The sequence below is a fragment of the Epinephelus moara genome, chromosome 2 (genome assembly GCF_006386435.1).
Source record: "Epinephelus moara isolate mb chromosome 2, YSFRI_EMoa_1.0, whole genome shotgun sequence".
Taxonomy (NCBI): Eukaryota; Metazoa; Chordata; class Actinopteri; order Perciformes; family Serranidae; genus Epinephelus; species Epinephelus moara.
In genome coordinates, this window is record NC_065507.1 from 27,049,791 (window position 1) to 27,075,582 (window position 25,792).

General features: G+C 42.0%; 1 protein-coding gene across 1 annotated transcript in view; it reads right to left on the reverse strand.

Annotated features, from left to right (window-relative positions):
• The window catches only part of dph1 (diphthamide biosynthesis 1), an 88,608-nt gene that overhangs the window by 12,955 nt on the left and 49,861 nt on the right, over positions 1–25,792 (reverse strand). The window contains exons 4-9 of the mRNA XM_050063884.1: positions 20,892–21,013; positions 17,074–17,228; positions 13,111–13,232; positions 8,215–8,283; positions 7,081–7,237; positions 2,352–2,452 (exon numbers count right to left, since the gene is read on the reverse strand). Of these exons, the coding sequence (XP_049919841.1) occupies positions 2,352–2,452; positions 7,081–7,237; positions 8,215–8,283; positions 13,111–13,232; positions 17,074–17,228; positions 20,892–21,013 (726 nt within the window). The remainder of the gene's footprint in view (positions 1–2,351; positions 2,453–7,080; positions 7,238–8,214; positions 8,284–13,110; positions 13,233–17,073; positions 17,229–20,891; positions 21,014–25,792) is intronic.

Here is a 25,792-nt window from a genome sequence, read left to right on the forward strand (position 1 = left end):
GCAAGACACAGCATTGTAGGCTAATGACATACATGCTTCAATGACTTCTATTACCTGTAACTCAGGGTTTTTTTTCTTTAACAAAAATACCACTGCATAGCATACTCTGATAAAATGTCTGGAAGGTATAAAAATATATATAAATATAATATATATAAAAATAGATACAGCTCAAGCCTATTGTGGTGTTCTTAAACTGTACTGGGTTACATTGAGAGGTGCTTGTCCACCCCATTTGCATGACTTAAGGTAAATTAAATATTAAAAACATCTGTAACTTTTATATGGTTTATTATATGCAGTTAGTTAGCTAGGTGTACATACTACACTGGACACTGGGTATTTCAGTATACAATGTATTCCTATCTGATATACAGGACACAGAAAATGGGCCTTAATTTTGTATTCAAACACTTTTGTTTTCTTCACATCAATACCATAAATGCTGCCGAAACAGACCTTATTGAAAAGCTTTTTTGTCTGTAATAAGGTTTTGTTTTGGTTGGGTGAATCGTGCCTGACTTACATAATTCCGGAGTTGCACTCATAGTCATACGTCAGTCTGAAGAGGAGAGCCAAAAAACAAAGGAAAAAATTGCTTTCACCGTGATCGCTCGCAAACACAGCCCCCTCAACTACCTCTGCATCTCTCTCTCTCCAACTCACTCTCAATCTCTCTCAGACCTTCTGTCCTTCTCTCACCCACTCCTCCCTCACACATCACACTTCTCATTACTCCACAGTGAGAGGCCAATCTGAGGGAGTGTGAGAAGCGTGTGTGTGTGTGTGTGTGTGTGAGTGCGAGCCTGTTTCAGTGTTATTGGAGCTGTTGCACATCAGTGTCTCGCTAACCCCTAGTCCATCTTCACCTCTGTTCTTCTGGTTGGAAGTCAGATAAATTGGAGAAGCTGCACCTCAAAGGCTGAGCGCTTGATATTTCATTGAAGAAACTTGAGGAGTTTATATAAGGCTGTAATGAGTGTTGCTCGGCTGGATAACAGCGATAAGTACCAAGGCATAGTTCCTAACCTGCTTCTCTCATTATTATGTGAGTGTATCAATAATGTAATCATTTCATAGTATGTGAGGGAATTAATAAGTGCTAATTATGTGTGATGGGTTCACAGTTTCCTTGGGTTCGGGAATGCAGCATATTTTTAGACTCATGGTGAGATGTTTAAAAAGTAACAGAATTCAGAGCCTGAAGGTTAAAAAAAAGCAAGAGGAAGGCTAATATATTTTTCCAGTTTTATTATAGTTTGTACAAAAGTACAGAGTGAAAAGTGAGAACTTTAATAGATTATTCAAGGATAAAATTCCTCTTTCTATGCCCCTGTGTCAAAGCAGAGGAAATTGTATCAAGCATCCAAGCATTCATTATGTTGGACTGTTTGTTTTTGCTACGAAGGCAAAATGATGGAATCTCACCAAGACATGAATGCCAATTTTGTTTATGAGGCTACACACTCTAGACTTCTGTTTATCAGCTCCTTGTTATGGTGCATATGCTGACTCCCCAGTTATGTGTGCAATGATGCTTACAGAATACATTTCAAATGTTGATGATTGCAACTTTTAGGTGACTACTTGCTGTTGATCATAACATCTCTGCCGGGGTCCATGATGTGACGGATAAATTAGCTTTTCTTTATGACAAAGAGACTGATTAAGTGTTTCCCAACGAGGAAAACAATGAGCCAAAAGAAGAGATGTTTAAGCAATGTGTGAAAGTAATTCATAATTTAAAGTTGCGGGAAGCCATGGCATGTGGAGAAGGGAAAATTATCAAATACACTGCATAAAAGGTTCGTCAAGTCTTTACCGCAGAAAAAAATTGATGGTAACCTTTTCTCTAAGAAGAAGTAAGGAAGAATCTTAGCATCCAATCCTCCATGAATTGTGCAGCCCCTCCAGGATTTTTTAGGCTGTTTTGGGGATTGTGGCTTGAATTGCCTGATTTCACGGCAGCTTTCTAAAAAATTGCGATAAATGTTGTGAGGCTTAGGGGCCTTTTTTGCAATTAAATTCGAATTTATCCATTTTAATTTGTTAAGTTTGCAGTAAAAGCTGTGGTGATTGGAAAAAAAAAATGCAAGTTTGAGCAGAATGCACGGTGATTGGCTGAATTTTTATTAATTTTTGCAATGTCAACATGCTGGAAGGACTGACTGTAGTATGGCTTAAAAGCATCAGAGGTGATGTCGAGATGTACAGACCAAAATCACTGGTGTCTGCAATGTGGGCCACTGTTTTACGCCATCTGCCAAGGCCAAGCATTCTGATTCAATGACTAGCGTGTGTCCTAATTCTGGTGGGTGCTACTTTATGTATATTTGGATCTTAATACTCACGCATCTATATCTTGCATGAGATCCAGCTTCCCTGGGAAAATCTCAGACAGGAGCACTCGGCTGAAGGACTTGCCCAATGACTGGAGCCTTGACTCCAGGTGCTAGGAAAAGAAAGAAGTAAAATAAACAGACCAGTAGAAAGGTTTGCAACCCACACATCAAACAGTTTTCTCTAGGGTTTGTGAATCTCAACAATATCAAATGATGAGTTACAAATCACACAGCCCATGACTTCCGCCCACACAGATTGTCCTGAAGCAATCTAGGGTTGTCCAGAAGTATTTGCTTTACTGTTAATAATCTCAGCAGGAGAACTATTTGATCCAGCTCGCGGTCTATGAAGCCTCATATATCCATCCATCCATTTTCTGCTGCTTAGATCTACAGGGTGGTGACAGTTAAGCAAGGTAGCAGACAGATTTGTCTCCTCAGCCATGTCCTCCAGCTCCTCCTGGCATTTTCACGCCAGGTGGGATGTGTAATCCCTCCATCATATTCTGGGGCTTCCTCTGGATCTTCTTCCACTTGGCTCTGGCCAGAACACCTCTGCAGGGAATCGTCTGGATTAAATGTCCAAAACTACCTTAACTGGCTCTTTTCAGAGCCCCTTACAGATGGATGTTCAATCTCCTCGACCTGCCACTATGTGCCCAGACACAAAGTAAAGGAAACTCAGTTTCAGGTGCTTGCAGCCACAATCCCACTCTTTCAGTCTGTACCCAGAACGCAAAACTGTAAAAGGTAGGAGTTTGGATCAAGCACTTCTGCTTCAGACTCCCTCATCACAATGCCTGCATTACTGCTAACACTGAGTCAATCTACCAGTCAATCTTTAGACTCAGACACACCAAACCGACATCAAAGAACTAGTGGCAACGCAGGCCAACTGTTGCGTCACCTCACGTCCCTGGTGTCTCAGCCAAAAACATTGCACTTGAACACACCACAAAGAGGACAACCAACAGCCAACTAGCACGTATGTTCCGCCCCTGCATGAGAGAAAATAACTCTCCATACCAGCAAGCGGCAGTAGTCTGTGTTTGTCATTCAAAGAGGGAAACTAGATAACCACAAGACATATTCAAGTTGGTAGTCAACTAGCACAAAAAACAAAAATACAACCCGATATTGACAGAACAAATGATTTTTGCTGTGCGCAAGCGAACAATAACACAGACAATAAGAAATCGTGTCTGCTAACGAACCCAATGGCTACAAAGAAATAATCTTACCTTATATAACAGGTTTGTTTCGACCTCATGCCCTCTTGACTTTAGACATTTGTTTGCTCCCTTCCGTTAGTGAACTTGTGCTCTGAGCTAAACTGCTAATCACAGTGATTTCTCTCATGGACTGGCTCCACCACCAATTCAACATGCTGAATTGGCAGAGAACCAGACGACAAAGGCCAGCTCGAGCCAATCGTGCGGGACACACCACAATAACTAGGGTGACAGATACATATGGCCCGACACTAACCAGAATAGAAATTGAAGTTCAACAATTGGTGAGCAAACAGGAGTCAGCCTGGTCCTTTGTGATTCAGTTACATAGATGTGACCTTCTTTTCCTTCAGATGAAATCTCCAACAGTGGTGCTCAGCAATGCAATTATTAGTATCACTACATCTTTCTTTTTAGGCAATGCTAGAAAAGGTGTGTCCAGCCAGGAGTTTGGCTCCATAATTGATGCTATTTTTAGAGGTGGGTCCTACTACTGCTTTTGTAGCAAGGGTTCAGCTTAGCAAGTCCCTCAGCTTTGCCTTACATTTTGCAAAGCACCAGACCCCCACGCCACCCTGGAAGACTGTGGGCCCATGTGGAGCTGGCCCCACTCTACTGCCTGACATTGAGCTGGATCAGGCCGCTTGTGTACAAGCCAAGACACCAGCATAGATGGATTACTGAATGAGTCTACAAGGCACAGGCCCAGGGGGCCCAAAGTGCCAGGGGCACCTCTGGCCTTCGCCTGCAATATGTCTCTTAAATTAACATGTAATGACCAGGAAGAGACTCAAAAGGGCCACAAAGAGATACAAAGGAACTGTAAAGAGTAACAACACTGACCAAAAAAAGACACAAAATGACCTCAGAGACACATGATTATCTCAAAAAGACACCGAGACACAAATCAACAAAAAAGAGGCATAACCAACACAAAGTCTGTGTGTCTTGCTCCTATGTAGGAGAGATGGTGGCGCCCTTTGCATGTCTGTGCCCAGGGGCCCACTGTCTCATAATCCTCCCATGGACATCAGGCCTTATATAACATAACGAAAAATGAAACTGTTTAGCCAGTTCAAGGAACTCTGCTCCCTTGCTGTCCCTGGCTTTGAAGTTTTGGGCATTGGTTTTTGGACTAAGGTGTTATTTGGGGATGCAGAAGGCAGCAAAACCAAGAGAAGAAATCCCATAAATGTTCCTTTGGTGAGATAAAGGCATGAGAGTTGCTGATATCCACTGTCCTTAGGAGTATCATGAGACATTTCTACAACTGTGCTCTTATCAGAGATAGCTCTGTCCGCTTACTTGAGAGGTTATCTGACACTGGTACTTCTTAATCTCAACAGATCGCTATGGGAGAGCTGGTGGGTCTTTTTATTCAAATCCCCTCTTTTAATCCATCCTCTCCTGCCACCTTAAAATGAAAATTTTCACTCCCTGGTTGACATTTTCACATCAATGCTAACTTCACCTTTCAAGTCTGGATATTCATAAACAGGAGAAGCCAACCAATATAAGCCTCAAATGTATACTGACTGACGAAACGTAGGTGTGGAGAGTTTTATACCTTTTACATCAAGAGGTCCATGCATTTGGGCATACTGCAATATATATACTAATTAGAGACATGATTATGTGAAGAAGGCACAGCTAATAAAAAAGTCAAACACACTAGAGAAAAAATGAAAATTGGGCATATAAATCAAAGGAGAAAGAATTAAGATGTCGGGCAGTGGAGGGGTAAGCAGATGGAGGAGAAGCAGTGGCTAAGGAGTGACCGAGGGCTTCGTGGTTGATCAATTAGTGCCGTGAGACAGACTTGTGTGCATGCTAATACATACTAGCTCATACTTGTAAAGACTTTGAGTTTCTTACTTAACAAATTAATGGACTAACATTAGTGGAAACAGTATCCATGAATACGCTTCACAGGATTATTACTTTTAATCTCTCTGAATTCTGTTTGGCAGTCTGCTAAATAACAACATGAGCAGCAATTTGGAGGGACAGATTTTTTCGGATTTAATTCATGATTTAAATTCTTTAACAGTGACTGTACTGAGGAAAAAATGCCACAGTTAACTGTTTAAATAAGAATTACTGCCTCACAGTTATATGCCTCTGTGAACTGGTCACATTGCAGTTACACTTTAAATCACCGTCTGTCCAGAATCATATGTAGCCATTGCAATGGACAATGCTTCAAACATTAATGTTGCTGCAATGAAGCTACAAATTCTAAAAAAATGGATGCTTTACACGCATCTTCAACCTGGCAGCACAGAAGATCTATACAATCAGCACAGTTTCAAGGTGGACACCCAAGATCAACATGACCGATTCAGTATCTGACCACGTCTCCCCTTCTGTTCCTGAGTCATGGTGTTGAATAATGGCCAGAAAAATGTTTTTTTCAGAACATTATGATGTCACTGTGAAGCTGACCTTTGACCTTTTGGATATAGAATCTCATCACATCATCATTTTATTTTATTGGACACTGGTTTGAAATGGGGCAGCACGGTGGTGTGGTGGTTAGCACTGTCGCCTCACAGCAAGAGGGTTCCTGGTTTGATCCTGGGTGGGGGAGCCCTTCTGTGCAGAGTTTGCATGTTCTCCCTGTGTCAGCGTGGGTTCTCTCCGGGCACTCCGGCTTCCTCCCACAGTCCAAAGACATGCAGGTTAAGTGGTGACTCGTACTTGTCCGTAGGTGTGAATGTGAGTGTGAATGGTTGTCTGTCTCTATGTGTCAGCCTTGTGATAGTCTGGCGACCTGTCCAGGGTGTACCCTGCCTCCCAATGTCAGCTGGGATAGGCTCCAGCCCCCCTCCGACCCTCAAGAGGATAAGCGGTTAGAAAATGGATGGATGTTTTGAAATGTTGTCATAGTTAGTGTATGAATTCTTGAGTTATGGCCAAAAACATGTTTTGTGAGGTCACAGTTTCCTTGACTTTTGACGTCCAAATTCTTATCAGTTCCACCTTAAGACCAGGTGGACGTTTGTGCCAAATTTTAGGAAATGCCCTAAAGTCCTTCTTGAGATTGTTTGTTCTCAAAAATAAGATGGACGTGATGTCATAGTGAGCTTAACCTATGACCTTTAACCACCAAAATCAGTTAATTGTTGAGTCCATGTTGATGTTTGTGCTAAATTTAAAGAAATTCCCTTAAGTTATTCTTAAGATATCACATTCATGAGAATGGGATGGACAGACAGATAAACTTTTTTTTTTTTTTTTTTAAATCTACATCCCTAGCACTATCGCTGTTATACAGCCAACCTTTAGGCCAACAGTGAGATCAAGGGTAGCACTGTCTACGGCTGTTTGGCTGCATCATTCTAAATGTGACATAACAAGCTCCCAGTGTGAAGCCTCCTCATCCTACCAGCACTTCATGTCACCAAACCACTTGTCAGACAAACTCACACAGCTAAATATTACAAGCCATTGCGCAAGTGGCCTCGGGATATGTAGACTGTTGAAATGGACACGCAGACTCTCACCTCCATGACTTTAGGGCTGCCCTGCCGGCCCAGTGTGCCCATGATCAGGCCCCACCTCTGGGCTGATCGAGCCTTGTCGATGGCCTGAAACCTTAAGGCGCGCATGGCTTCGTGGTCATAGTACTCCCTGGAGAACACCTTACTGTAGGGGTCATATCTACAAACAAACACAGTGACCAAAAAAGGCAAAGACACACCAAAGTGAATGGAATGTGTGTGTAAACATAAAAAGACAAACCATATTATACACATAACCAACCTTTGTTCAGGTATCTATCTTGAGGACAGAAATGCAAGAAAAGATGAAAAAATCCAATCATGAAAAGCCATCAAGTATGACAGGAGTTAGTGTATCTTAGGAAAAATGGAGGTATTTCTGAGCATCTAATCTCCTTTTCTCCGGTACAAGGGGTTCACTTGAGATTAGAATCTTGTTTATGAGAGAGACCTGTGATCTGCGCGGCAGTGCATATGTCTATAACGACACAATTTCCCTTTGCATACAAACAAGACCTCATCAAAACAGAACTTCCTTGTAAAATGTTATCGTGACACTGCAATAAGTGAGTGATCATGACTGCCAAGATCACTCCACATAAAAAGCATCATGAAATACCTTTTGTATGCTTAGTTTTATACATGCATTCTTCTGAGAATCTTAATAGGTGATCACATTATTATATTTGTAAAATGGCTTGCTTTTCCCCTTAGTTTACCAACTTTACCTATACTTTAAGTTGATTACAAATTGTGTTAGTAACAATAGAGCCGTAATACTAATTGACTACAATGAACATTTTGTAGATGACATCAAGGGGGTAGGCTTAGTATCAACATCTTTGGGGAAATGTACCAAATGTGGGGTTTGGGAGGGCTTTGCAACAAAAAATTTGAGCATCAAACACCTTTTCTGCATTCTGGGAAATTTTTAGGCACCAATTTGTGCCTTTTTTGTATCCATTTATAGTGTAAATATCTTTATGTTTTTCAAGATAGAAGTCCTCTACTGTGTTGATGTATTTATTGGGGCAACAAATGCACATCTCTTATATATAGAGGGCCCCTGCATCCCCTTTGAAATCTACGCTGAATATTTTTAGAGACGACAAATGGTGTCATTTTGTTTCACAATACCTGTAAGCAGGGATATCTGGGTTTGAGATCATGATTGACTCCAGGTGAAATCTTCCATCTCCCAGGTAACTGTAGAAAAACACCAAGCAATTCAATGTCAGAGGTAAAGAAAAGAAATGAAGAAAAATTATTTGTGCAACGGAAACCCCCTCGGGGCAAGCAAATTCAATGTGCAGCCATAATAAATACTGGTCTATTATTCTCCTATCCTCTCCACCAGCTTCCTCTCTTGCTCTCTCCTTTTAAATCCATTCCTCTCTGCAGCCTTTTAACACAAGACCAAAGTGTTACCAGGCAGAAGGCCTGAGGCTGGGGTGGAGGGTCTGCCCATCTCTGCTGTCCGGGAACATGACCCCAACGATTGGAGCATGCTGTTTACAGAGAATGCAAGCCCTTCCAATTAACCCAGGGTCTGATGCTGGGGATTCACCAGAGCCCGAGCAGAAGCAGAGTTCACAAACCGTAAGTACACAGAGGCATGTAGGTGCCTGAAAACACAAGCTTAGGCAGGAAAGTCTTACATAAGCCCCCCTCTCAGGGTCAGGCTAAGACGAATCCTGCTGTTAGTATGAGGGGGCTCAGGTTGGTACCCCTACTCATTACTGTACAGCCTCAGTAGGCCATCTGGGACAGGATATGCAATTAAATCCACTAATTGGTCAGTGTTTAGTGCGGCTTGGAGCAGGCTGTGGGTGGTTTGCTATATAGGCTACCTGGAGACACGTGTAGCCAAGATGTTATTTTTAAGTATGTGTGTGTGTGTGTGTGTGCGTGTATATGTGTGTGAAAACCCACATGTATGTCCACTGTGCCTGTGTGTGTCACACTGTATGACAACACTAAATGAACTTGAGCAGAGCCTCTGTAGCTTTGCTTTTCTTTTCTTATCAACATCCAAGGCCTTCATAGAAAAATGTTCCCAACAATAAGCCGTCTACACTTTAGCCATGGTTGTCCTCGGCTCTAAGAGTCTGGTGTGCTAGACTCCAGCTCTCACCACTGCTGTCCTTCCATCCATATTCTATTGTTCTTTATAAAAGTGCTCTCTCTCTAATGGTAATGTTATGCGTCTTTGCGTTATGCAACACCGTATCTTCACATTCACATCTTCATATTGTTCTATTACAAGCGAGAGTGGAGGCAGCAGATGGAAATGGTCGACTGATCGTGGCTCTTTTCAGTGCAGCTTTTAGAAATACTTTTCTTCATTATAGAAATGAAACAGACCAGGCCATTTCTAAAGCTTCAAGATGGGTCTTAAAGACTAATACCCAAGTACTCATTCTCTATAATGCTCATAGCTTAGGTAAAATGCAATTACAACTAACATTTTCTTTGGAGCACTGACTCACACCTAATTAATGTAAAATAACACAATGTTAAATCTAAAGTTATTGTATTAGAGGTAATGTAAATCATGCACTGTTAAGAAGAGCTTGTTCTATGCTGTTTCACTTGGAGATGGTATTCATTAAAGGGATATTTTGAAAATTTTCAACCAGGTGTGTATCATAAAAATGTGGGTGGTATGTGTAAATTAACTGCAGTAAACGTTCATCCATCTTGCACTGGCAAGATATTCGCTGGAGCTAGGGCTGTTGCTCAAAATACAACTTGTACTTGGGCATTTTTGTATGCCTGCCACTCAGAGTTGGGTTAGAGTACTTTTTGCAGTAACGAGTAACCTAACGCGTTAGTTTGCTGTTTGAGTAATCAAATACTTGAGTACATTTTCAAACAAGACATCAGTTACTTCTGTTACTTTTAGAACGCTGGTCCTTCAGCTCCGAAACAGCAACAACTGTCTTTTGGTTCTAATAACGGAGATAACGTTAAACCTATCAATCTGAAATAAGCCACAGAGCTTGTGGCTCGCTACATGGTCGGAGAAATGCTGCCGTTGTCTACGGTGGAGGCTAAAAAAAGGTGGAGTAGGACTCGGTAACAGACAGGTCAGACTCAGGACTTGCATTATGCCTGGTACACACTACACGACTTTTCCGCCCATTCTGACAGTCACTTTGTCATATTACATGATTGTGGAGTCATAAAATCGTGCCGTGACTTGGCCGACAGACATGACACACTACACGAGCCGACAGACATGACACACTACACGATGGTACTCACCAATTATCCCCGGTCGTCTTTCATGACGTGCGTGATGTCATCGGGTTATTCTTGTCCTATTTTTATCACTTTCAGTATTATTTGAGTCACTGTGTCTGTTCATGTGCCAGCCGACATGTTGTTGTAGTCACCTAAAAGCGTCAGCAGATGGCAGGAGCTACATTTGAAGCGCCATACGCAAACATTCAAGCTACTGTATCTTCCACAGGAAGTTCTGACAAATGTTTCAGAATAAAAGCCTATTTAGAAAATGGAGGGATTCTCTCAGCCGAGGTTATAAGGGGCTTTTAATTTGAAACAAGTGTTGAGTTTGAAATGACGGTGCGATATGTTAACTTTACAAAGACAACGGAGCGGATAAAAAGTAAATATATAAACACACAGAGGGATTAATAAATAACGGACCGTCTATAATGTAGTTTGTTTCAAATGAAGCTGGGAGCCTCTGCAGTTGTGGTGAGTAAAAGCCCCGCCGCTATTTGTTAATGTTATTACTTTATGTCCGACCGTGAGGATGTACCATTGTTTGCTAGCTTGATGCTAATGACAGTAACGTTAACTCAGCGGGTTGACAAAGTGCCTCTGCTGTTTCACACCATCATTATTACTTTTAAAGTAACCCTTACCCAACTCTGCTGCCAACACCTCTTTACACATCCATGCCCACCACAGACACATAAGAGTATAGAAGCAAATCGAGTGAGAGAACCGCCCCTCTGTTTTTCAAAGTCAGACCAAACTCACGATCAAACAGTAAAACTAGGTAGTGTTGGTATAGACATAAATCAAGATCATGTTCCCATATTTCCTTTTTCTCATCTAAAATGCCTTCAGAAACATATTTTAGTGCACTGTTTGGCTGTTGTACGAGAATTTGTGGTGGGTGCCATATTGGAGGCCTAAAATACTAGGGTCAAACAGTAAAAGTAAGCAGTGCTGATTAAATATGAACCAAGATGTTATTACTGTGTTTCCTATTTTTTGCCTAAAAAGTTTTTAGAAACATATATTAGTTTATTCTTTAACTGGAATTCGAGATCGTTGGTTACCAGCCAGCTGCCATACTATTTCATTGTGTCAAAACCAGTCTATGGTCAAAACGACCAATGTTGCATTACATCACCCACTAGCAGGAGCATTTATTAGTCTGGTCTGGCGCAGTGCATTCTGGAAGTTGTAGTTTTTCTACCTTTTGAGGAAAAGCAAATGCCACAGCCTGTTTCCTCTGTTTTCTCAAGTCATGTCGCACCGATTTCGAAGGTATTTGCATCTTTCTTCCCCACAGACAGCCCAGTTTTATGAAAACTCCATCTTTCCAGCAGTAAAATACTTGTTAAAGGTAAAAGGAAGCTTGTTAATAGAGGGAAACTGTTAATCAGTAATTACACTTTGCATACAGCTTTCACAGCTAAATAAAACATTTCTTCCATTTAGGTTCATAAATAAATCTGTACACTATTTGCATGAGTGGATGTGAAAGAGGGAGGGAGATACATCCCACTTGGGGAGCGTTGAAGTCCTGAACACATCTGTACGTTGTACATGGGTATCGAACTTGTGTGAAGACACAGAGTGAGACGAAGAGTGAAAGAGAAGTGTGAGAGTGAGAGGGAGGCGTACTTACTCTCAGGCAGCTTAATCGATTCTCTCTCCCATCACACCACTACACACCCCGATTCACACATCAAAGACAACTCACACTGGATTAGTAGGTGAAGCACACCCTAACCCTTCCACTTCTTCCACTCGCATAAAGACACACACTGAGAAAGACAAACACACACACCTCTTTTGTCTCCCATAGGGCCTGGCTTATGCATATAGCACAGCTTGTCCTTGTGTAGCCGTTTTAATCTCATGCACTGGGAGGTTTTAATCACATGGAATAACACTAGATGTGTGCGGATCAGACATAGCAGGTGATGCACCCAGACATCATTATATTATACCTGGGGAATTACTGCAACTGACTGTGCACCACAAAGCATAGGATTTATCTCTGCTGTGGAGCTGCACAAGATGCATCGACACAAAGTAGCTGCGGAGGTGTTGTTTGTTGCCTGAACATGTTACCTTGCCAGAGCACTCTCCTCGCTGCAGTACAGGGAGGATAAGCATCACTTTGGCAAGTCTCACATGCACAGTTTTTATGCTGATGTAAAAACACCAAAGAGCTAGTCTTTTAGGGTTCATCATCTCTTTCTACTTCAGTGGAAATAAAGGGGGCAATCACACGAGCGAAAAACAAACGCACAGACAAACGGTGACATGTTGCGCAGTTTATCAATTCTCGCCGTGAACGTGTCACAGCAGGTGTCACACTCTGTGAAAACATTTCCGTAAAACAAAGAAAATTGGGGAGCATGTGGATGTTTTGCGGTTGGATTGAAACAACCAAAAGTGGCCATGCCTGTCTGGCTTTACACAATGCAATGCTTTGCACAGCATGAAGGTATTTTTAGCCTTGCCATTCTGGATCAGCATCGGCTGTTTCTGGCTGGATATAATAAAGGTCTGATTGGAAGCACGCAGACACAGCCAGTTGTCACAGCTAGCTGGTGTGACTGGTGTGATGTCATACTGATTATTCCTCATGTCACATAGGTGAGCATGGCAACGGCAGGGGTAATTACTGCACCTGCAGGGAGGGGGGGGGGCTGTCTGAATGTCTTTGTGTTATCTGGATATCTGCTAACTACTAGAAAGAAAGAAAAGGTCTTGGACTGAAACTGTGAGGCGGGAGACAGCAGGATGGAGGTTTCTTACATTATGGCGTTGACGTGGCGGTCCAAACGAGGGGAGGTACAGCCCAAGATTTCTCCTGGTGACAGAGGTCGACACTGTGGGACCAGCACATCATACTCTGGCTTGAGGGCTGCACTCACAGCCTGCAGTGTGGAGGAAGGGAGACGGAAAGACAGTTAGAGATTCACATGTTTTGGTGAGCTCACCTTTAACCCCGTCCTTTGTTTTGGAGTCGCCCAAGGTTTGGAACGCCTCTCCAAAAAGATAGCCATGGGTATGGTCTTTAAGTAACACGGGGATGCAATTCATAACTTGTATGCATTATAAGAGGATGAAAGCGAGGCCAGCCAACAAGGTTGGGATGGCCACATTTTCTTTCTTCTTCTTCTTATAATGATGCAAATTAAAAGGGAGGCGAGTCATTAATGTAGGAAAATTACAAAATTTTATATGCTAAATACGGGCACAAATACTGGCACTGAATGGCACAGAGACGAATTGGCTATATCTGTCTTGTTTCATCTAAACCACACAGATATAACCTATTACAATACTAATGTAATACATATGTATATAGTTTTGTATATTGTGTATTTTCACCTGGTCAGTCAGAGTACATACAGAAGCCTTTATCAGTAGTAAGAGCATCCCATTATTGATTGGTATTTAAGGCATTATGTTAAGGCTTATTTATGCTGTCACTTCCTGCTTTTTCTCTATTTCTAGAGACGCGTCAGCATAAACATCTAGATGCGCCAAGCTTGAAATGAATCCAGAGTAGCTGATGATGGAAGCCTTTAATGTGTTCATGCCACTGAGTGTCTGTATTTGTGAGGAAAAAAGACAGAAAGTGAGAAAATTTAACATGCTAAATATGTGTAGTTAAAGGTGCTGTATGTAAGAATGTGGCCAAAATGGGTACTGCACTCAAATTCAAAATACTGCCGCGAGTCGTGTCCGCCCCCCCTCCCCTACAGACTCGAGGTGCTGAGACTCTACTGACTGTGTGACTGGTAGACGGCGGTGGGTGGCGCAACAGGTCAAAACACAAATTCAAAACATAAACATGATTTGCAGACTGCAAACATTTTTTTTAGATGCAAATATTCTGGCTGTACTATTGTTGTCAGTGAGATCAGTATGTTATATTAACATTATTCCTTAGTCTCTGTGACATATTAGTATTATTTTTATGACTATTTGCTTTAGATTTCTTACATATAGCTCCTTTAACATGACAAATTTTGTCACTTTTCTCTATATTAAAGCATAAACAAAAACACAGACAGAAGGCAATGATGCAATGAATGATAACGGTCAAAGGAAACACTGAAAATGTGCCCCTGAAGAGATCCTGAATGGGTCCTGTTTATATTATGTAACTCCCAGTATGGCCACTCATGGTTATATGTATGGATTCATGAGTCTGTAGTGCACTGCCGAAGAAACTGTCTAACACATGGCATGTGATACTAAAAAATAAGTCCAATAAAAAGATGTAGATGAGAAGAATATCAACACATTCACAAGTTAAACAAATATTTATATATTTCCTGAGCACTCTAAGCCCTGTCTACATGCATACAGATTTTTTTCCTCTGAGATGTTTTAAAATGTCTTCTAAGGTGCCAATTTTTCAAAACCCTGGTTAATTTGTATCCTTGTGGACAAGTGAAATGGAGCGTTTGGGAAACGATGCCATCTCCTCAGTGTGTGTATGCTCTTGCTTTGTGAGCATGAGCGAGAAACAATAAAAACAACGGCAAACTCCAGGTTTGTTTACATTTTTCTGATGACTACTTTACACTTTACCTGAGTAAAGACGGACAAAAGGAGCCGTCCGCTGCGCTCAGTGTTATTTGCTTCACTTCAGCATCTGCAGTTTAAAGTCCGCCAGAAACAACAGTTTTTTTGAAGGATTCCCAGAGTGGGTTCATTTTCGATGAGGAGTGGACGGAAAACTTATGCATGTCCAGAGCATCACTCGTGTCTCTGAGTTAGCTCCTTCATCCTTTTATGTCGCTGGAATCAGCAGTGATGAGATCTCCAAACACTGTTTTGAAAATGTAGGCTGGAGTACACTGAACTACCTCTGGGACAAGAGGAGACTGCAGGAGACATGTTTGGAGAAATTTTTGAGTTCTAGTGTGTACGGAAATATTTTGTAAAAGAAAGGTTGTGTGGACAGAAGTTTTTTTATAAAGTAAGGTGGAAAATATCTGTATGCGTGTAGACAGGGTCTAATACTAACAAGAGAAATCAACTCTTCCAAACACCTACATTCATTTAATTTCAGTAAAAAGATGAGAGAAAAACAATTACGGCGAAAAAAAAACAAACCCTGAGCTTGTGTGCTTGGAGGTGGAAGGATAAATTGAACGGTTTAAGACTAATTTAAGGCAGTCCACAGGGAATAAAGATGAACTCCCAGCTTCTCCCGCCCATACTGTGTGACCTCAACAAGCCTACACACCATAAGACATGAGTGAGAAGGAGGCGCACATGCGTATAATACACAGCTTACGAATACCAAGACATATGCGCACGTATACACATGGATGCACTCAAACACCCCGACATAAATATGACCCACATGGGCAGAGCGTGGTGTAAAAATATCAGTGGTTACATTAGCAAGAGCCCAAAGTGGTGTTGGTTCAGCACAGCACATGAAAGCAGCAGAATGCATTATAGAACAGAGAGGCAGCGAGTCTGAAGAAAAAAAAAAAAGCACAAAAAAAAGCCTAATACTATAGCTGCTGCCACTGCTTATGTAAAGAGCAGAGCTGAGCACGATGCTGAACCGAGAGGCCTTCCGAGTTCATTCCACCTTTCATATCCAAAATAACTGCTGCCGGATTTCTCAAACCCACACTTGAACTGAGCTTAGGTGTGGAGTGCGGGCTTGTTCATAAAAGCCGGGGACCGGAAAAAGTATACTGTACAAATGCACAAAAGAATGTATGCATGTGTGTGTGTTCCTATACTGTACATACAAAAATACTTGGGTAAAACAGAAAATAAACACAAATGACAGTCATCATTCGGATAAAAATACAGAGCGACCATACGCCAGCTGTCTCCAGGGTTCCTACACATTTTCTATTTCAATATTCCAGACTTCGTGGGAGATTTTTTTAGAGCATATTTGACATCTGAGTACAAATAAATGGATGTTAATTATCTAAGTAAATGCTTTTACGATCAATCTCCTCACATGTATCTCATGTTCTGACAACTGCCGCCTCTCCCATGTTGGAGATGTCAAACGATGTCACACGGTTTGCATCAAGCTTTCCTTTCACATATGGAATCTTGAGCCAATCAGGCTTTATATTTGGGATTGTCAAGCCAGCCCTCAGAAAACTTGCATTGTGGCCATTCAGTCCACACTTCTATGCTCCTACTGTAAGTCTGATGTTCCACTGTCAAACATCTCTCCCCAGAGTGGAAGAAAACTAACTGGAGCTACCTATAGTGGTATTATTTTCCCTGAACATGCTGAATAAATAAAACTATATTATTGTTCCCTCATATTTTTTTAGTCTCCCTTATAAATAAGAACTGAAATTACCTGGAAAAAAAGTTAAATAATTTCATTTTCGCAGCATCTGTGCAGCCTTGTTTATTCACTGTGTCCATGAAATGAGGCCATAAAGGTTTTCTTATGCAGGAAAGATACCTTGTTTACTTTATTGATAACTACATCTCTGCATATCTCATAAATGTTCAGACAACCTTGAAGAACACTGCTCGTATGATCAGTTTCTATTTAGATGTTCTGAAAATTTTAGAAAACAGAATAGGGGCAATAGTCTGGAAACATATATCTTTCTCCATTCTCTGTTTTCCTTTTTCCTTACTTATCCAGACCTGGAAATTACTAAAACCAAATTCCATACTGTGAAGGAACCCTGTGTCTCTGACTCAAAAATAGACTCACCCGCATTCCCACACAATCAGACAGACCCAGTGCTTAATCACCTGCAGTGCTGCCACGAACTGAATAGTGCTGACGAGTGCCAGAGATTGTCCGCGAGGGAAGTTGAACTTGACCGTGTCCAGGAAGTGTGCATTGTCCATCTGGATGTCCACAAACACATACAGCATCTTAATACCTGCTGTGGAGTCTATGGGGACTGCAGGGAGACAAAGACGGGAGAAAGACAGATGAATAATTCACTCTGTTATGTCAGGTAAGCCTGCGGTATATGCACTATTGATGGTGGCTCAAACATTAACACGCAGTACATGTTCGGTGATACATATGGCAACACAGGACATGCACATATATGGATCTCTGTAGGCGCCCGTGTGATATAACTGAAACTCATTCGGCGTGAACCTCCAGCACACGCAGGAACTGATGCAAGTACCTCAATTATTTAGGGAAGGAGAGGGACACATGCGATTGCTATTAATGCCATTAATTTCACAGGCCATTTACTACGTGCCCGGGCCTAGGAGAGGTAGCTGGAGACGTGCTGAGTTAAGAAGCTGAAAAAGTAGGCGAGAGTCCAAGAGAATGGGGGGAAAGGGCTCGGATAAGAAAGAGTTATCGTTGGCGTTGATCATCATAATTATTCTTCCTTTCGTGTTACATTTAATTTGCAGATCAGGAGCAAGGGGACTTTTTTTGTTATGATTAAGCAAATGGCCCATTATGGTGCAAATGTTTTACAACCGGATGGCCTACATTAAAGCAAAGCTGAGAGGGAGATAGTGGAGGAAAGCATGACAGAGAGGCAGGAAAAAGAGGGTGAACACCGATGGGTGGACAGGGAGAGATCTGTGAGATACATGTCTTTACAAAAGACTGAAGGCAGATAGGAATGGAAATGGGAAATTCCAATGACAGTAGGCTGGAAAGCACTGGAATTCAGTTTGGGGGTGGGGGTGGGCGATTTAATCGCGTTCTATGTAAATTCCAAAAGATAGGGAGAGATGAGAGGAAAGGAAATAACGCACAGAGTGTGTGTGGATGTGTGTTTGGAGGTAGGAATGGTGGGTTGTCAATTAAAAGGCAACACAAGTAATGAATGGGCTCAAGTTTCAGCAGAGAGGGAAAGGAAGGAGATGGATAAGGATTTAAAAAGGGTTAGCGTTGCTGCAGGCCACATGTTGAGTATGAAACCAATGAGTTAAATATATCACGAGGCTAAAAAGGACCGGAGGAGTTGAGTAAAAATCCTGGAGTGAAACTACCCGCTGTCTGTTGCTTGTTTATAGGCACTCCCGAAACGTAAAGGGCAAAGAAAAGTGACATCGATCTGTGTTCACATTAGCATGGTAGCCTGAGAGCACTTAGACGCCGCAATTAGGGACACAGTCAATGAGATGGACAGGACTCACTTGCCCCATCAGTGGTTTTATTCGCCTTTGTGTTATAGCGATAAAGTCACTCGGCACAGCTGCTTATTAGCTCCCATGTAAACAAATACGCAGGTACATTCATAGCAGTTAGGACTAAGGAAAGGTTGGACATAATGGTATACCAGCTTATTTACAAACGGCTTGTTTACAAATCAATATGTACTAACCGGTTCCATTTTAAATTGTGCTTGTGGACAACTTTATGAATAATACAGCAATCATTTGGTGCCTTTAATATATGGACCTAAAGCAATCCATGTCCAATTTGTGGTTTATAACCTCAGGGCCCTGACACACCAAGCAGACGGTCCACTGTTGGTCAATGTTGGATCATTGGTTAGTGAGCGTCTGTCACCCTGCTTTTGGCAGGGCCAACTAGCGCACTGCTGGCACTAGTCGGCCCTTGTCGGCTTTTTTTCAACCAATTCAACATATTGAATCGGCGTTGGAGACAGCAGGGCCTGATGGTGAATGAAATCACTCTGTCAGTCTAGCTGAGAAGAGAATCGAAAGTGAGGAAAGCAAACAAATGACTAAGGTGGGTATAAAATGAAATAATCTTGTTATATTAGGTAAGATTATTTTTACTTACCATTAAGCTCTTAAGCAGAAATGGTTCATTATTGTGTGTCTGTTTGCAGTGTAAATATTATTTGCTCTTTAAACATAGGGCTGTGTTGTTAGGATGCTAACTGGCTTCTGGGTCTTCTGGTTTCCAGACGACCCCTACCAGCAGAACGTACACGCTAGCTGGCTGTCGGCTGTAGTCTTTGTGGTGTGTTCAAGTGCAGCTTTTTGACAGAGACAAAGGCGACGAGAGGTGACGCAACAGTCTGCCTTCATGGCCTCTAGTTCTTTGATGTCGGTTTGGTGCGTCTTAGCCTTATAGTCATATCAGAATTCAACTTTTACGCAACTCTAATGCAGGCATTTGTCATGAGCCAGAGCTGGCGCTTGAAAAAAACAGAGGGCAGTCGTAATGGAGGTGTTCTGTGGGTGAAAACAAGACTTTTGACCCCATAATTATGTGTAATACAGGAGCTTTTAACTTGCCGTTATCTAAACCCAAGCGTCATGCTGGTCTACGTCAGTAAAACTAGCTCAAACTAAAGTTGGCGCCTTGAATAAGTTTTGCTTTGCAAAGCTCTTCTGAAATGAGTCATGCCACCAAAATAGTGAGGACCTGCTTGGGATGTGGAAGAAGGTCCAGTGATACTAACAGCTATGGCAGCTGGTCTGGCATCTCAGCAAGGCTTCTATGTCGTGCCAGCTCTGTTTATTCTCAGGCTGCTTTTTCCCTTCTTGGTAAGTAAAAATAAAAAGAAGTTTAATTTTGATTTTTTTGTGTTTTATCTCCTCTCTCTCTCTTGCTCAGGGTTGTTTAAACATCAATAAGGTTAAAAGTCCCATCTCTCATATCAGCAAATATTATTAGAAACAAAAACATGGTTTTATGATGTTGCCCTGCATTAGACGGAGGCGCTTTATGATGACAAAAGATGAGCTGGCACCAATATTCACAAAAGCAGATACTGTAGAGGAAATGAAAGGGGAGCAGGAGAGACAGACTCTCTATGAGTCAGTCAGCACACAGTGTCTTTAATCTTCTACAGGTATCTGACATCTTGGGCAACAGTGCAGATGATGTCCTCATGATTGAGTGATGAAGGTCAGGTACACATGCACACTGGCACCCTGACACACGGATTCTTTGAGAATCTGCAGTTCATCTCATTTGTTTGAAAATCTCTTCCATCAATTAATATCTGATCTGATGTCACAGCCCACAAAGAACTGATCTTTGGTGCCTTTATCTTTGCCTTTATTGGGTTCTTCTGAGTGCAAATGTGCACATATTATCTCTTTTGTAAACATACACAAATCTAAAATAATAAAAGAGCACCCACATCTCACACACATACAAACAAACAAACAAACAAAAAACGGCGCAAACCAACACAGAAAGAGCTTTTCTGTGTATTAAAATTCTGTTGGTCATTTCTGGTATTTGGTAGAGGTGAGGCTGTTCTGGCAGGGATATATCAAAACTATTGATTTAGCATTTCCTCCCATGTTCTGCGCGAGACAGACAGCGGGGGCGAGGGTGAAGGTCCTCAAGAACTGCTTGAGGTTTTCAAAGGACGGCACTAATGCATGTTCCCCATTGATCTGCTGGGTAAATGTGATGTCCAGGCTCCAAAGGTCTGATATGCCTTCTATACTGGAGCTGGGCGGGCTGCACTAACTAGTTACGTGTTCCGTTGATCGATAGCTCTGTCTGTCTCTGACTTCTTTTTCATGCAGCCCACTCTCGGTAAGGAGGAGTCCTTGATGCTCACCCACTTCACGTTCCTCTGCGTGGTACAATCATGCATGCAGAGTGACAGGGACACGGACGAACATGCACACAGACAGGAAAAGGGACTCACTGAGACAGCTGTGGCCATAGTGCACCATGAAATCAGCTCCCAGGGCTCGGGCGGTGAAGTCATCTACGCAGCAGGCCCCGTACGTCACGTCCCCCATCACAATGGTATCTGCCTCCGTGAACCTGAGATGTGCGCACACAGGGTAAATAATCAGTGTAGTGACAGACCATATGCAATTCCTGATGTTCGTTACCATAGCGATCAATACACTGCATGCCAGACACAGTGTGATTATGAGAGAGCTGAATAAGATTAATCCCTATCCGCTTGCTACAGATAGAGTACACTATATAGTATCTGACAGCTTTGTCAGTCAATGACTGACTCACAGCTTATCAGGGTGACACACTGCTATTCTTTTGCTCCTCATGACCGGCAGCCAAAGGCCTGAGTGAGGCGCAAGCTGTCTGGTAGTTAAAGCCCTGCCAGATGAGGGTTAATAGGTCATCAGTCAGCTTGGCCACAGAAAGGAGGCTACACAAAGGTAAGAAGCAGTAGGAGAGAGGGGCTAAGGCTGGTGCACATAAGCAGATTAGAGTTTGTGGGGGCCTTGGCTTGTCTATCTATGGCCTGGATTCACACTACATCTGCCTGGGAACAGGAGAAAAAGCCTCAGCAACAGTTAGTGTTTGCAGCATGAGAATAAACTATTCATACTAGATGCTTTATGCCACAAGTAGGTTGTGAGAGCATAGGACAGGCCATGTGGGCCTAAATGTTCCACTTTGCGCTAGTAATAGAGAAAAAAAATCATGGCCTTCTTGAGAGGAAAACTACCAAATTACCCAGGCATCTGTGGACCCAGATCTGTTCGAATGAATTGCTGATCGTGCTACAGAAAAACAAGCTCTTTCTTTTATCGCTCTTTATGGGCGAATAAAATGCTAAGTAAACCCATAAAGGCTAAGTAAAATGAATAAAGGCTGAGAGTAACAGGGAGGAAGTGCAAATGAACAGAAGCTTGAGGCATTGTAGGGGGGAAAGATGGGTAGACGAGGGGGTGGTTGTAAATGGTGGTTGTTGCCAGGTATTTGTGGCTGTATTCTGACAGATTTAGGCTAGACCGAAGGGGTAGAATAGAGATGAGACAGAGGGCTTGGGGAGAAGAGGAAAGTGATAAACAGACATGGCTGCACACAGAACAGCATCTGTAGCAACCAACAGACTCTTAGTAATGTGTCTCCTGTTGCCCAATCTTTCAACCCACATCCACTCTCTCTGTTTATTCCTCACTCTGCTCCTCGCGAGGGGCTTCAGACAAAGTTTCTATTTAGCCTATCCTCCCTCAATTTCTCTGATGTAATCTCTGGTTTGCACTCTCTGCGGGCTCCTCATCATCGTCCCCTAGTTTTCTATGCTGTTTCTCTCTCTGAATTCCCTGTCCCTTCTTCTCTAATGGCTGCTCTCAAGTGCAGGGCAGTGCAGGCCAGCTGAGCCCAGGAAAACATAGACAGAGCAACTCATCTGGTAAATAAATATTTGCCTTCGAAGATTTGAATCAGTTACCATCTCTCTTGTCATGGTTTTGATGTTGTGTGTCTCTTTGTGCCGCGTACGCATGCATATGGTACCCCCCAGCCCGGAAGGTAATTATGGGTTACTAAAAATGATGTAATCACACGGGTAGTTTGAGGTCCGCGGACTCGTGCACTAGTTTGCTCATTCACTGCAGCCCATTGTTCTTTCATCGCAGTCCACTGACTTTGTTTGGAGTTGCATAAACGTGCAGCAACCTTTCAGCTAAAAATACACAGCCTGCCCAGCAGAAAAAAAAAGAAGAGAGACTATTCCCTGCAATCCACTGCAGATCATGCAGAATCATTTACAATGCAAAACACAGCACTACAGAAAATTATTGTATCTAATCAGCCGTCTATCTGCCAGAAATACCATTATCATGTTATCTCCATTGGCAGTGCAGTGCATATCTAGTTATTTCCAGAGTGAGTGCTCTAAAATTTCATTGGTAATAAATGCTAAGAATCTGATTAAGAGGTCCAAAAGAGACATGTGATGCTACTGGGACATGGGCAGAGTAATTACTGGGCAACGTATAGTCCCGCATCCCACTGGGAGAGAGGAAAGGAGAGAAGACGGATGATAAAGCGCGAGAACGCTGAAGAGAGAGCGACAGAATGAGAAGTGTATCATCAGTGTTAATCAAATCCTACTTCTAACTCAAGCTAAGACATACTATATGACTGGTGGGTACATATAGGGCGCAAATGTCCTCCAATGCCTCCTCATTACCATTTAATCCTCTCTGCATCTCCTCAACTATCCGTCCTTCTCCCCCTTCTTGCTCGCACTTGTCTCTAGTGTCAGTCACTCTCCTGTTTCCTTCAGTATATCAGCACTGGTTTTGCCTCATCTCGGGGTACTCAGTTCAGCCATTCCAACTGAAATGTCATTAAGATCTAATTAAGATGTCAGAGAAGCTTGTGAACTCCATAACAGCCCTTGTTAATTAGCTCTTTAGCATACAGCTCAATATGTGTGAGAAATTGCCAGCTGATCTGAATCTTTGTTATAAAACCAGTGTGCCTGTGTGTGCTGCAACACAAGTTTAGAAGCAGACTGCAATATGCATTATGCACACACACACCAGCATGAGTGCGCACACACGAGACTGTGGATTAGGTGCCTGCTGATTGTATCGCTGTCTATCAACAGGTTAAGTAGCTGATATGTTTTATATAAATAGCATCTCATTCAACTTCAGTTTTGTCCTAGCGCGGCAGCATATGCATGAAAAGCAGATTAATCTCTCTGCCGCTGTCCTCTGGAGATGATATACTTTTTCTGACTTTGACAGAAATTTCTTCTGATGCCGGCATAAAAGAGGGACTTGTTGGCACCAGTGCCTTACAGCTCCGAGATGTTGCAGCAGACAAAGAGAATGGAAAACTTTTCCCCTAGCACTCACAAAACCAATCCGTCGCCGATGACACCTATCTGTTGATGAAAATTACTCGACTGAATTTAACTAAAATGATTCCACCATCAGCTTAGATAACTATTGATTCAAGCTTTGCGGTGTTTTGAGGTGTAAGAAGTCGCAGGTAATTTTCACTCTGACACAGCTTTACTCTTGGGTCTATCAGCTTGAGAAAGCATTACAGTTTGAGGACAATTTTATATTCAAAAACCACATGGAAAACTACAGTATGCTGGTGTTAAAATTTCAATTCTCTATTTTTTGGCTGGCTGAGCAGTAAAGCAAGATGATGCATTTGACTATTTTAAAAGTTTTTTTCCCTGGATTTTTCTAAATGCAAATTTCCAGTCATGTGTTTGAAGAAGTAGGAGTGTGTGTATGGTGGTGGGTGGGCCATTCCTACTAACAGCGGATGTTTTTGTTCTTTATTTATTCAGGGAAAGCAGACTGACTGGATTACAGGCGGCAGTGTTTCACATTCATATACAGTAAAAACCGCTTAAAGTGATCATGGTTACAGTGATCAGCAGCTTATATGGATCAAAAAGCTTGGGACAGAATCATTCATATACAAATGCTGTTTGTTTGCTTACAGTGTTCATTTTGGATGTTTTTATACATGACAACATATGGTGGCAAAATTTAACACTATGGTAATTTCATATTTTTAGGCAGATGCTAATAGCACCCAGGCGTTTGTAGCCAACAATGCTATTTGCACCTGGGGTGCAGGTGTTGCCAGCTTGGCTACTTTCTCACTGGATTTAGCAACTTTTCAGACCCTTAACAAATTATTTAGACCATCAGAGAAAAGTCATTAGTATATTATATTGTAATTCATTCCAATAAATGCAGCAGCTCTCCAGCCATCAGCGCAGGATCCCTCTCCCTCTCTCCTTTTGCACTGCGCAGTATGTGAGGGACAGGCAAAAGGAGAGAAGACTTTGCTCCCCATGGGAGTTCAGTTGCAATGAGTTTCAACGGTTACCTTGACCCTCTCGCTCTCTGGATTGGAAGTGCAGGAAAGTGGTGCACTATGGTATAAGTGCTACAGCTTGTACGGCATTCAAATGTTTTGTTCAGGATTTTTCCCTTGAGTTGCGTCAATGCAAGATGATGTAATCTGGCAACTTGTAGTGACTTTTGCAGCTAGTAGGGCTGTAGTCAACCAAAGAAAATCTTGGTCGACTAAAGTCACACATAATCTTCAACTAATCGATTAGTCATGGGGAAAAAAAAATCTGCACATCATTTTTACTTCTGCGGTGGTGTGTCTGTCACTCTGCAGTTACACCTCCAAAACACTAGTTGGCGGTGGAGGACTGTGTTAAGTGCTGTAAAGTTTAGTTCAAATCAAACTTTATTTATATAGTTGATTCAAAACACACATTAAACATGGCTTAATAGAGACACTTTCAAACACAAGTACACAAACTGGCTTCACTATAAATCGCAGAACTGACAGACAAACACTTGTCTTTATCTGGACACATTTCCCCCACCAATACAACATGCTAACGTTATTAGCACAAGTCTATGGCATTTTACATTGTATAAATTAGCCTAGCGTCTAGCGATCTTCCCCTCTTCTCATATGAAGCCAGGGACAACAGCAACATTAAACAAAGGTAACGGCACATAATTTGGCTCCATTACAGCTCACAACATTCACCGACAAAACAACTTATACTAAACACGTTTTCTAAGCAAATACAACATGTTATTAGCGCCAACCTATGGCATTTTACATTGTATGAATTAGCCTAGTGACGAGTGGAGATTTCCTCTGCTCATATGAAGCCAGGATAAATCCCGAAGTATCCCTGAAGGATAAATCACACACAAGACTTAAAATGCTATTTTAGTGGAGGCTTTATTGTCTTCACAATTTATTGTTTCTTATCTGTGAAATACAAGTAAATACAAGCTTCATTTCCACTGAGGGAAATGGTGTCAGCTTACA